The 13,909-nt window shown below is 45.1% G+C and overlaps 1 protein-coding gene across 1 annotated transcript; it reads right to left on the bottom strand.

Moving 5' to 3' along the window:
- Nucleotides 1–1,264: 1,264 nt before the first annotated feature.
- LOC115328178 (kunitz-type serine protease inhibitor dendrotoxin DaE1-like) lies at nt 1,265–9,823 on the bottom strand. The gene is made up of 2 exons (XM_040217007.1): nt 9,751–9,823; nt 1,265–1,440 (listed from the first exon to the last, which is right to left on the bottom strand). The coding sequence occupies exons 1-2, from the start codon at nt 9,821–9,823 to the stop codon at nt 1,265–1,267; spliced, it is 249 nt and encodes an 82-aa protein (XP_040072941.1).
- Between the last annotated feature and the right edge of the window lie 4,086 nt (nt 9,824–13,909).

Genomic DNA, 13,909 nt, shown 5'->3' with positions numbered 1-13,909 from the left:
GAATACAGTTTGTATATATATATTATTGACAGAAATAGTTCTGCGTTTACGGAAGCCGAGGCTATGTCGCATTTATGAACGCAGTAGCATGGATCACCGTAACGAGCTCTTTGTATTCCAATGCACGGCGCCTAAGCAAAAGCTCGTGCCGCGGGAGCAGCTACCTAAAGTATTAGCTCGTCCGTGCGACGTTGTCATGAAAGGCATTTTTGTGCCTCTCTCAAAAGTAAGCCTGACTAATGCTTTGTCTCACTAGTGCTGTGGTTCTATTGAACGAAGAACCTTTACGTATAACTAATAAAGGCGTACGTAGCTAAAATATGACATGTTAACTAAGCATTAGAAACCCATTAATCTAGGAATGACTTAGTCGTTGTTCCTGCGATTGCACTCAGGCAATCCAAACTTCCTGAGCCCGCTGTCCCTTTTGGCTCGGTATTTTATACTTCCGTGCTTCCATTCTTGTTTCCTTTATTACGAATAGACGAATTAGCAAGTGATATTTTTTCAGCTTGACATAAAGGAATTTCGAAGTTGAATATTGGTTTCAAATCAGTCTACTGAGAATTTAAGTATCGAAAAGTAAGATAAAGGCAATGAACGAAAACCTTCTGTAGTTGAGCGCTCACACGGCATAGCATCGAAAAAAAAAAAGAAAAACAGAAACGAAGGAAAAAGGAAGTTAAACAATTTAGAAAATATATATGCACATTAGACTTTCTCTAAACAATACGATAGATGGCGCCAGTATACAGAGCGATTGCAGCGCACCTGCAGGCACTCAAACGGAAATGTCCGAGCCGGGCATTCGACAACATCAATCCTTCATTCGGAACCAACCAGAGCTCGGCGTTCTGACGTCACCACAACATTTGCAAAAGAAGCAGACGAACTTGAGCTTCGCATAGACAACCTTTGTACTGGCGTCTCCGCCAGTAGCAGCCCTACGTTCGAAAGAAATCTGAACATCTCTGTTCAGCCGCAATCAGGCGGCTCACACATCATTCAAAAGACACGGATTTTCTCCGCAGACACGGCGAGAAAATTCTCTGCGCAAGCGCCTCACGCATCTTCAAATCATGTTTGCAGCATGGACATGTATGCTTGGAACACCTCTGCAGACAGTCTGTATACGACCGATGTGATAGGACTGTCGTACAGGGAAGACATCTCAGGCAGTGGGTCTTTGTACGGTGCGTGACCGTGACCGCGTTTGAAGCGCTCTGGTGGATTAAGCTTTAATAAGATACGGTATTTGATTACCTCATTTGCAGGCTTTTTGGCAGTCCTCGAAGGTGTCAAACCTATTTGCATTGCCGCGGCAGCCTCCATAAATAAATTTTCTGCACTGCAAGGTATCGTAGTCGTAGTAATACTTCGGGATGCTTGCCTTGCATGGTCCAGGTTTGGGTTCCAGATAGCAGCGTTCTTTGAGGCCCCCTGCGAAAATCGAAAGACATAGTAAGGCACTATCGGGTTCGAAAGAAATGCAAACATTGACGAGACTTCCGGTGCCCCACCGACGCAGCGTCGGGACGTGGGTTGTGCTGGGCGAAGTTCAAACGCATCGGAGTAGTGCGCTGAACCTCGCAGCCCCCTACTCTCCTCCCCGCAGCTATATTAGTTTTCAGGGGCATTCATAGGAGGCGCGGCATTGGTTCGCGTCCAGGCTTTCCAGCGCTTGTATTTAATTCGAAATATTTCGAACGCGATAGTACGTATGAAGTAAAGGCCGCAACAAAAATAGCCCTTTCGTTTGTTTGTTTGTTATTGTTTCTTTTTCTCCCCCGGGGGGGGGGGGGGGGGGGGGGCAGCTGGCTGCGACGGGGTTTTGTTCACACGTAAAACCTCCTTGATCGAGAACAACGTCAACAATGGCAGGGCCAGCAACTCGTACATGATATGCGCTAGTGCTGAATGTTCGCTCCGTCACTAAAAAGTGGCTGTCAAAGCCACTTTTGTTGCTTGTATATGAATGTCGACCGGATTCGTCATCAGTCAAGTAAATTGGTGTCTGTATGTAGCTGAGAGACAAGTCCGCTCAACGGGCGACCTCTCTCAGCTGTAGATGAGCAATTTAGCCATGTGGTACAACTGCTGTCTTGGGGTATTTTACGTGCCCCCACGCAGTAGTGATAAACGACCGCACGCCGATACGATGCTCATCCATATCGAAACGGACAGGGGTGGTGACCGACACCGAGATCCTTGGGTTCCGCAGCTTGAGCCTTGACGTCTGGGCAACTGCAGTGCGCCACTTTGAAATTTAGCTGTTGCTTCGTCTCTGAGAAATCGCTTAATCTTTTGTCTTTGTGTAATTGCTTAATATTCAAGCTGTTTCCCTACCATCATCGCAGTTTCGTGAGTGTGTGCGTGTCGCTTTCTGTGTTTATGTAATCACTTAGTCCGCCGTCTCACCTGGCGGACACGACTCAGACCAGGAAAAGAAGGGAACTTGTTTACTTGTAGAACTAAAGTTGCTAAAAAAAAAAAAAAAGAATTCAAAATACACAGGCAAACAGGGTCGGGTGACGCGGTTTTCGCGCCACTCAGTACGGTAAAAGTAAAAAACAATCAATTTCTTAATTAAAGCTTCCGCTTCTAGTTTTCATTTGCCGTAGAAGATGTTCCGCAAACCGTCGTAACTACCCACAGCGAACGTTTTCCAAACTAGAATTCCCGAATCGTTCCTTGTCTGGGTAGTTCGAGATATTCGAGGCGATCACCACATAATTTATCGCTATTTCGAGGATGTTTATATGAAAATAGTCGAGGACAGGCGTTTCTTGGGAACATGCGCCATCCCGACTATCACAGAGCCTGATGATGTCTCATGCCTGCCGGAACGTCTTGTCCTACTTTGTGATGAACGGTGTTACTTTGGTCAGTCCTCGAACGTCAGCGTATCGATCCTGACGCAGGGACGTAGACATTGGTGCCTTGAGGCTTGAAGCACCAACTCGCGCACCAGGTTTTCGCGAGCAAAACCGGCCACAGCAAATTTCCTTTCAAATTACGACCCTCAATGAGTAAGCCACGAGCTTCACGAGCTATCGAGGGACTAGAGCGACTAGGAAGCCCAGGTGGCCACCAAGGCCTTCTCCCAGTCCCAAGGCCGAGCGGCTGAACGAGCCACGGGAGGAACGGGTGGAAGGTTGGGAAGAGAAGCAAAAGTAGGGAGCCTTCATGTGCGCTTTGCTAGGGTGATGCCACCCTTTGTAATACCACTCGCCGACAAACCAGCAGCCATTTTGTTCCTCGGCGATAATCTGTGGGGCTTATAACCCTCCCGGAAACAAGCACCTTATCTCAGAAGTTCGGAGCAGCGTTGTGGAGCCCACGGAGGGAGGATTAGCATTTTCCCCCTCGGATGGGATTACCGATGGACACAAAGGCCACTTTCCGGCGCACGGGGAAACAAATGAGAGAAACAAAATGGCGGTGGAAGAGGGTGTGGGAAAGGGAAACAGGCAGTTGGCATCACTCTATGCGAAGCGCACATGAAGGCACTCTAGACAAGAGAGAGTACCAACGGTCGAGGAGGATAAGTTCGTCTCCGAGAGATGTTCCTCGGTGGTACTGCTCACTGCGCTTCAAGTCGGACGACAAACAAGAACTTGTCCGCCGTCGGTCGTTACGCGGAGCTTGTCGGCGCTTGGGGGGGGGGGGGGGGGGGGGGTTTGTTGTTACAGTGGAACAGCATCAGCGGCACAAATATGTGTGGTGTCGCCGGAAAGAAATCGGTGTTTCTCACTCTAGTGGGACTAGGCTTTTAATGTTGCATCTGTTTCACCACCATCGTGGACTATGTACCAACTAGCTAAACTTAAGGCGATAACTGCTTCGTGGCTTGGCGCAAATGTGAATGTGTGCTTAATGGCAAAAACAAAAACACTCATTATTTGACTACGGCTTTGTGTTTTCGGGTCTTATGTTTCCTCGAATGCGGGGGACATGCGCCATCCCAACTATCACAGAGCCTGATGATGTCTCATGCCTGCTTATATTTTTCCAACAGATTCGGTGTTTTTCGCTGTCAGTATTAGGTGTCGGGCAAGAAATCAGTGTTTATCAAGCCTTAATTTTGAACGCAGCAGGGCACGGGCAAGGAGTACCTGAAAAGTGAAAGCCGTTTACAACTCTCTTTAACGCCGAATTAGAGCGCAGCACTTGAGGAGGAGGAGGAAAGGGTGCTGTGGGGCCACGTGACCTCACGGGGGTCACGTGACCCCTGTGAGATCACGTGACGACGACAGTGAGGTCATTACAATGATGTCATTGTCATCGTAATGACGTCATCGTCAGTGATGACGTCAATAATGACGCCATGATAACGTCATCATCGCTGATGACGTCATCATCACCGTCACTGATGACGTTATCAGTGACGTCTCTGATGACGTCATCGGCATCGTCATCCTCATCGTCACTGATGACGTCATCGGCATCGTCACTGAAGACGTCATCAGTGACGTCACCAGTGACGTCACGCGTTCCTTAATGCACCGCGTGGTTACGCCGACGGCGACCCCGCTCAAGCCGGAAACGGGCGCCTAAGAGCTGCGCTCTAAAAATTTCCGGTACCGATGAAAGAAGGAAACAAGGTACGGGGTCTGGTTTCCGGAGGGAGTAGAAGTCTCACGGACACTTCAGTGGAGCTGTGATCAAGGCAAACACAAAATAAAACTATAATTGAAAATATTTCTCCCAATACACTTGCGTGTTTTTTTTTGTATTTTTTTTTTGTTTTTTCAGGGAAGTGCCATGGCTGTTTTCACAGAAGGGACATGCTGTCGCCGGCCACGACACTCGCGCTGTCACAGAAGTGGGGGTGGACGTGGAAGGCGCCTGTTTTGCTGCAGGTCGCTCTCGTCGTTCTCGAGATTGACTGTCAGCGGGAGATTCGGTAGTAAGGAGCTGGGACGCCTCGACGACAGCGACATTCGCGTTGACGTTTCGCCATCCCTTCTACGCCTAAGTGCCAGGATCGCGACGTCCACAGCATGACGCTCCGACGTCTGTGGCGTCCTTTGTTGCCTCTTGGAGACCAGGTTTGATGCGTGGGAGGATTAGGACGCTGAAGACACCAGTCGGAGACGCCTGCCAGGCGGCACAGCCATGTCTAATATGTGTGTTCCTTACCTTCTTTAGGGCAGTCCTACTTGAGAACGCAACTTTCGTTCAGGACCCTGAAGTACCCGGAATTGCAAAAGCATCCAGTTCCGCAATCCAAAAAGGAACCTCCTGGTTTTGGCTCTCCGCATCGACGTTCGCCACAGGTGCTGCTTTGACACTCCTTGTAGGTCTCGTTTTTCGGGCACCCATGTGGGGGCGGCCAGGGAAACCCTATAGAAAAAGTAGGATACGAGTTCATAATCAGGTGAACTGATGCTAAGTTTCGGTTTGCTGCTCTGTAAAATAAAACAAAACAGAAAGCAAAAAAAAAAATATATATACATGCGGGCCAGTACACAGCTAGGTGCCATATATAGCCGTGTCCAGAATTTGCCAATTCAAGAAGCATGAAACGTTTTTTTTTTTTCTACTTTCGGTAAATATTACACAGAATCGCTCCCTGACGTGCATAACGAAATAAACTTGACGTAGGTTTTCTTTCTAAGCAATGGCAGTCGGAAAATAAATTGGAGGTATATGAGTAATATTCATCCCCCCAACTGGGAGCTAGAACAAGCGGCCACGTGGCTTGCTGCCTATCCTATGCCGTCTAAGCTAATCATTTCCACGCGCTGGGGTCGGCAAGGTTTAAGACGTGTGTTCGGCTCCAATCACGGTTAGAGTTCGGCTATTCTTATCACCAAGTAGATCGACACGGGTCACTATACCCGAGTGTCCGCCGGGACATTGGTCGTTACGAAGTCCAGTGCTGACGCAGTTCCCGTGTCCAATCCACGAGCCGCGCTCGATTGCCGTCAAGGCGGATGCTTTCAATCTCCCAATTACGTCATCAAGGTTTTCCGGAGCCAAGACTGAAAAAAGTCGTCCCCTTTTATCCTCGCTATTTCACCGCGACCAAGAAGCCTCTGAATCAGTGGCGGTCCGGGCGAGCATACTTGGGCTAGACTAGGACCTGTACGCCTCTGTAAAATCATGAACGTTTCAACGCGATATCGTTTGATGATCCCTTTAAAGTCATATATTGCTATAAACATGGATATTGTTAGAAATGCTTCTTCCGGGTCTCCAATAGGACCTTCTCAAAAGTCCGTGCCTAGGCCTGTCCGCCAATGCTTGCTCAGATACATTGAGCATGCATTGGACACGAGGCCTGCGTGAGCGTTCGGCAAGCACTCGCATCCAGTCACACGCTACGCGTCCACGCAGTGGTGACTGCCAATGTCGCTTGATGGAATCTTGAAAAGGGTCTTAGAAATTCAGTGCGTCCACTTCGATAACTATCACCACCTAGGTGTATCCAATCTGTACACACTACTAGAGGGCTGTTGATGGTTGGTGAAGGAAGAATTTGAAGACAGGCAAAAATGCGCAGCCGGAATATTGCATACCTTAGTTCCCTGCATTGTTGTTTGATGTCACTGTGGCGAGACTTATAAGCTAACGTGCGCTATGCGTCCTTGAAATGCTTGACTTCACTACGTCCCAGGTAGCTGATATGACTATAAAATGTGGTAAATTTCATCAACAAATTTGCTCGAGTACGCGCCTCGTACGGAGTAGTTGTCCGTTGACACCATCGAAACTGAAACAAATAGAGAGATAACTGTATAGTGAACTTGCTTCTATACTTCTGCCGTTGATGATTAGGTACTAAATTTAAACCGCCATTTGCGCGCACACCTTTGGTCTGATGTTTGAACTGCTAGATGGCACTGAATTTGTAAAAACGTTAGGGTGCATGTGCGGCTGTCTGACGCTGAAGACATCCTTTGTTCCACTCAGTGGGCCAGCGCGTGACCCTATCGCGCGCTCAGTGAGTTACTTGGGAGGTAAAGTGGTGTTTAAGCATTACCCAAGGCTACGCGCTCAAGCTGGTTTACGAAGAATTGCACGCACTTAAAGGGACCCTGCGAGGACGTTTTTACTGGTTTTAATTTGCACAGAACCAGAGCGCACTGAACGTAGTAACTTAACGAAACTCTTCTTTTCTCAAATTTCTCGTTATTTTAAAAGTCATGGGCAAAGCAAAGTTACAAAAACAAGCAAGCAAAAAATAACCTATGTCATGACGTCCTTCGTTGCTTAAGTGGCCGTGAACTAGAGAAGGGGTAGTGAGCTCAGCGAGCGCTCACGGCTGCCGCACTCCGTGTCGACGGCGCGAGAAGGCGCTAGTAAAGCATGTTCTGGATAGCCTGTATGCAGCGGGCAGCCAGAGTCGCTCTTATTGCATTTGCTGCGCGATTAAACACTAATTCGGCATGACACTTCATTGGCCACAAACGACAGCAAACAAGGGGTAAAGATCAGTTCAGAATGGGAGCCACTTCGCGCTGCCATACCGCGAAACGGCCAAACCGCAAGACAAAGCTCCTCGCCAAAAGCCTTCGGAATGCTGAGCCGGTCGGATCCTCTAGTCGATACGACCGCAGCGCCGCCGCGTACATTCCGGGACCTTTCCGTGTCGGCGCCTGATTCCACTACTCCTTTCTATTATGCGCCGTCTTTTCCACCGCTTGGTGGCGGGTGTGTCGACGGGTCATTTCTTGTTTGCGTACTTTATAAACTGCATTTGTTTCTTTTCTGATCTAAAATACTGAACAAAAACTACTTTTATAAATAATTAAAACGGTTCGCGCCACTTATATTTTGTAGTTCGACTAAAAAGTAACTTTTAGAGGCTCTGACCAGTAGTAAGCCCAAGACCAAAGACGTCACATATCGCGCGCTTTCGGTACCGAGGGTCGGTGGAGGAGGTTTCCACGTCGTCTGGCTAAAATATGATGCACTGATATTTAGTTACTCTCTCCGTATCCGCTGGCTTCCACGAACCCCAAGAGATGTGGAAACCTCAGAAAAGGTATACGCTTAAATATGATTGCAGGACCCCTTTAAAAGGGCGACGCAACAATTTTTGTGACATTGAAGATACGCCATAAAAACCTCATCTAATATCGATACATTTTTTTTATTTGTGGAGTTCGTTGGCTTCTTTGATAATGGGCGTATAAAAAGGCTCGAGGTACACCAAAGCACTTCTTATGAATTGTGAATGCGAAAGCATGAATGCCAATCTTCCGCTCCCTTATTTCGTCTGCGGCGAATTTGCGTCGACGGCAGAGCGAGCGCTCTCCTAGCCGCCCTGACCTTGGACACTACGTGTTACCCCATGGCGCTGACGGCACGGACACGCAGCGCCATGGGGTGGCGGTCGTTGAAACTATGATGCGCGCCAGCCAATGGGACCGAAACTGAAATCCATCAGCTTCACTCTCTTCTTTTGGATCGGGGAAACTAGGTGCCGTCTGGCTAGGCATTTCGCGTGGTTTCAAAGCTTGGAGCCGTCTTCACTGGAAAGAAAGATTTGAGGTGCCGTTTGGCGTGGCTTCAAAGGTGGTGACGTCGGCTCGGTCCATGGGACAGTTAATTCTTTCGCGTTAAAAGCATATCCACTCATGTAGAAAAATGTTTGTTAAAGATGGGCGATTTTGATGCCATTCAATCTCTATAATCGTTATAGCAAATTCAAGCTATAGCATTCTGTCTCAACAAGGATTATTCAGTCTGTCCACTCATGTTGATAAAATGTAGATTAAGTATGGCCGATAAAACAAAATATAATTGTTTTCAAGTTTTGAACGACTTTGGTCTATAGACATGAGTCTTATAGAAATCTATTGATACTTGATATAAATTTATAAATAGATCGAATTGAAAGTCGCACAATTCGTCCAGTAGCTGCAAGAGAGACAATTTTTTGTTTCATAAAGCTGGGGTCACAGTGCTCACACCATCATACAAAAGACAGTCTGCAAAGAGGAATCGCTGCAATATCCGCGGTTCGAATGCCGCGTGCCAAGTTTTCTCCTTGAATTAATTGACATGCGGCATTCGAAGCACAGATCTGGCACTCTACTATGCATTAAAACTGTCTCTTGTATGATGTACAAGCATTGGCATCGTTAAGTCCGCGCTCCTTTACTCCTACTCCGGCGCTCCGGGTTTCATACTCCGAGCGCAGCAACTAGACGGACCATAGCGTACATTAGCGTACCAAACCAAAACCACCGAATCTATTGACGAGCAGTATGGGCTTCTTCTGAGTGCATGTTTGTGACAAACCCGGCATCTCGTGGATACCGGTGGCACATGCCAAAGTTATTTCGAAGATAAATTAATCCCTTGAGTGAATAATCGGAAGATTATATGGCAACCCATAGGAAAGGCTCGTGGGTGTAGTGTCAGTGACACACAGAGAGAAAAGAGAAGGAAAGGAAAAATGAAAAGTTTTTCTTTCCGGACAAGTGGATGGTTTGCCCCTGTTCGTAGTATTGCTTGAGGGGGCGTCCCTTTGCATTGTTGTCTTTGGATTTTTTTTTTTCTGGTGTGTTGTGTCTTTGAAAGGGGCGTGTTGAGTGTTTGGGTGACCTTGTGGTTGTGAGTATATAAGGATGTGGGACTAAATAAATCTTTTAGCTGCGTTTGAGACGTTCTCTTCTTCACTTGTCTCTGTCCCTTCTACTTTTAAGTTTCTGTTTCTACCCCAGTCTCGGGTTAAGTTCCATCATAGGAAGACAAGAAACGTAATGGTTGAAGCTAGAGAAAAAAAACGCTTACCCTTCACATCCGACGCCCCAATAGAGTACGCTACTAAAACGAGGAAACAAAGGACTGCGATGATTGCCTTCATCTTGGACGATAGTTGTTAACGATGCCGTTGGAAGGCTGGAGGTGGTGTTTTATACTATTCCACTAGTATAAGATGTCCCTAGCTATTTCAAATTTATTTTGTTATGTTCAAGACAGCGAATACGCTCGCACCCATTGTTATCCAGGGTAATTTGAAATTATGGACATTTCTTATTAACATATATCAAGGTGTATGTGAAAAGACAATAGATATTGTTTAATCTGCTGTACAGTAAAATGTACGTCCTACCTGAAAAGTATTAAGCTGGGTCCAGCTTGTGGACGTGAAACATATTGTTGCCTCACATATATTTTTGTTTACTATATTTTGCATTATCATAAAAAGGTTCTATACAACACACGTTTTTTTAAGGCTATAGTTTCCTTCAGGTGTGAAGCGTTTATCTTGGGAAATAAACCAAAAATGCCTGTTGTTGTTTGGACTCTGACCACCCAGTACGAGAAGCCCAGAGATATGTTAGAACGATTAAGGACGGCCTGAAAAACTTCATGCAAAGGTGGCGTATCCACGCGTGTGGCAAATACTATATGCATATATCGACGAACACCACGAGATGGCACTTGGCTGTCAAAGAGACTTCTGGGCTATCAGATTATATCCCATCCTCGTCGCCGCTTCTACGACATGCGGTAGGCAAAGCATTGTAGGCTGTGAACGTTTATATAGGCAGCCCGATACTTCGGGTGCAGAATAGAGCGATGGTGATAACGATGATAACTACAGTGCCGAATGATTATAAAGTACAGATCGTCATTCATCGATGGTAAAGCTTACTCATAATAAAAACGAAACTTAAAAGTATTCTCCATAAGACTGCAAAAAAGCGATCAGATCGACTAAGCTTATAAAAACAATAAAACTTAAGCAAAATAGAAAGAGTGGTGGAGATTGAAAAATAAGGATTTCAAAAATGAGGTGCTGATCTAAATCAAGACATAAATCATGATTTAAATCAAACAATTTTTAGACAGATGATTCAAATCAAACCATTCCCGGAAAAATAATTTCTAAAATATATTTTATTCACTGTTTGTCTGTTATCTCAGGCTTTCATGAATTTTTATTTATAAGAAGAATCATCATGAGGGGGATATTTATATACGACTGATCACGTGCTAAAAGATGTGCTCCTCTGAGCAGATTGGAGTATTGGGGTTATTTTCTACCTTTTACATCGTTTGTATGAAAAGTAATGTCCTACTGCAAGCAAAGCAATACGCAAAAAAAAAACTAATACAGAATGTTTTACTGAAAGCAAAAAAGAAGCTGTAAAAAAAGCAAATTAAGTACTTTAATCCAACCCAAAAATCAAGCTGTTTATGAGTAGTCTAGCAGGTTTTACATTAATAAAAATTATATTATGAAATTTTTACTTTTAATTTATGACAATTACTTCATCCGGATTTTTATTACTATCAGTAGTATGCTATTCTGACATGTATAAATGTGCATCTAGTGATGAACAAACGCTATTTTCTCGCTACACCGATTTAAATCAAATTATCTTAATTTAATTTTAAATATAGAATTTATTTGATATTCTAAAAAGTCACGATATTTTTTTTATGGTTTCAGCTGTCGAGAATTTTCTGCCCTAAGCAATACAAGTCTAATCTGATTTATAAGAAACAATATAATTTCTGACACAAGCAACAATTATTCTGGGTAGATATAATGATTAAAACCTATTAATTTTGCGTGAAAACCGCCAATCTGGCAAAACTAGAAGAGATATTGAACGGGGAAATGCGAATGAATGTTTAAACTTATTGTGATATCGCCTCTACAATAAAGCAAAGAAATGTAACTCGAGTAATGAGAAAGGAGATACCAGGTAGTTTCGCGATAGTTTCACACATACCGAGCAGAGTTACAGTACACAGCTAGAGATATTTTGAAAGTAGTGACAGTTAGGGTGACCGTATATGAACACGGGTGTTAGAGCCTCCCTATAAAGCTTTCTTTAGTAACCTACTATAAGATTAAAAAAAAACATATGCAATTATGCGACCTTCGTTCCAAAATACCTTTTAAGTTAACTTTAGAACATATAGGAATTTTTCTCAGTGAAGACGCACAGGGTAATTTTATATGTGCTCATGGTTGTGTACCATACATTCCCTATCCGATGGCAGATAAATGGCATTCTCTCTGACGTGTCTTTAATTATTTTTTGATAGCTATATATTAAATAAATAGTTGAGACATACATCAACGACCGCATTTTTGTTATTTGTATATGATGTGTGCATATAGTAAGAAAGCTATCACCTTGTAATTGTAATGTCCCCTTGTAAAACTACAGAACTTTAGTGTTTTTTTTTACATATGAGCCCTTCGTATGGTATTAGAGGGTATAGGTAATAAGTAGTGCTGCGCGCTGGTTAAAAGTTTTTTACCCAAATAATCGCCACATTTTATTTAATTAATTAATCCATTATTCGGTTGCTCTCAATTCAAGGAATAATATCACCAAAAGGGTATTATGTATGGTGATCATGTGATGACTGCCGGAATGTACGCCTTAAGCACTGGATATTTTGCTTTACTTTACTCCACTGAAGTTCATAGGGTAAAAAAACCCTTATTTGGAAAACTCACCGTTGAAACCTGGGCTACTGGCGTCCACCGAGACCGAGCTAAATTCGACAACAAGGCCACTCTTTATCATTTGTCTGTGCTGTGGTCATCTTGGGTTTTTGGGATGCATGTTTTTGCGGAAAAAACAATGGAAAAAAACTCTTTTTGTAGTAACTTTTATTGGAGTTTTGTACAAAATGAAGAGCGCGTGATGTTTTCTAATATCTTCAGTTTGGAAGGTTTTGCAGCACAATTAGTATTGTTTTTATACAACCATGCTTGAGCGGTGATTTCAGGTAGCGCGTCCCGACCTAGGCGCATCTTAACTTCAGTAATAATTCGCGGCGGGTCCGCATGGGAGACGGGGGTGGCACCCTTTAAACCTCTTGCGCCGTATCTATTTCGGCGCAAAAATGGCCGATTGAAGCCAAAATAGAAGTCACGTGCAGTTCCTCGGATGGCCCCTACGGGAGCAATGGCGGCGTTGTGATCGCCATTAGCTCGGTTCTCGAGTACGGATCGGTCCCACTTTTTCAGGGCAGTCTCTACGGCAGTTTCCCAACTTAGCGGTTCTAGTAACGTTGATTCGTACCTTCTGCTGGAACCTCTAGCACGAAGGATGGCGAAATTCAAGCTGGCACGCCGGCGTTGATGACGTCCGTTGACTTCACTTCGGGACAACTCTCTATGATTGGACGGAATAGGACGCTAGACAGTCCAGTCGAAGGAATCTGTAGTCATCAGTATCGAGAGTGAAGGTAGAAATTGAACGCCACGTTTTCGTCTGTCCGAGGAGGATGGAAACATTACCAGCTAGAAGACTCGGCCTGCGAATGACGCCATCATTAGGGGAGCCCCGACCGAACCGCCCCTAGCAGAAAGCAGGCCGAAGGCTGACGGGAGTCGCCGCAAAGCGGTAGACGCGTCTGCCGTGACGTCGCCACGTATTAGCGTAGCGCTGCTGAGATATTAGACAGTTTTAACATAGCGTTGCTGGCTCTTACGTACGCAACACGCAATTAGCCCCGAGAAGTTTGCGTGGCGCCCCCTCACGGCGAACCGGGCTGACGTCACGGCGAGGACAGAATTGTCCCTCGACTCGCCTCGCTCGCCCTGTGGAGGCTGTGACGACATTAGCTGTCGGCGCGCTTTTCGTAGGAAGTGTAGGTAAATATTCATATATGGCTTTATCCAGGTATGGCCTATATTTGCAGGCGAAACTTCAACCAACATTTCAGGCATGTTTGACAGGGCAGGCAACGCATGAATTGCAGCTGGTTTATGAAAATGGAGAAATATGACCACAATTGCAGGAGCATCGCTATAGATTTACATCTCACAAAATCAATGCTGCAGATGATCTGAATGAACGGGCAGGTTATGTATACTATTTTGTTTTTGTTTAGTTTTAGGCTGTACCTCTGTTTTTAAACAAAAACACCGAAGCAGAAAAACTGCATGCTGCTCGAGCAACATGTTAAATAT

This window comes from Ixodes scapularis, unplaced genomic scaffold (genome assembly GCF_016920785.2).
Source record: "Ixodes scapularis isolate PalLabHiFi unplaced genomic scaffold, ASM1692078v2 PGA_scaffold10__122_contigs__length_95168666, whole genome shotgun sequence".
Taxonomy (NCBI): Eukaryota; Metazoa; Arthropoda; class Arachnida; order Ixodida; family Ixodidae; genus Ixodes; species Ixodes scapularis.
Note: the sequence above shows the minus strand (reverse complement) of the source record. Positions and strands in the feature narration are given on the sequence as shown.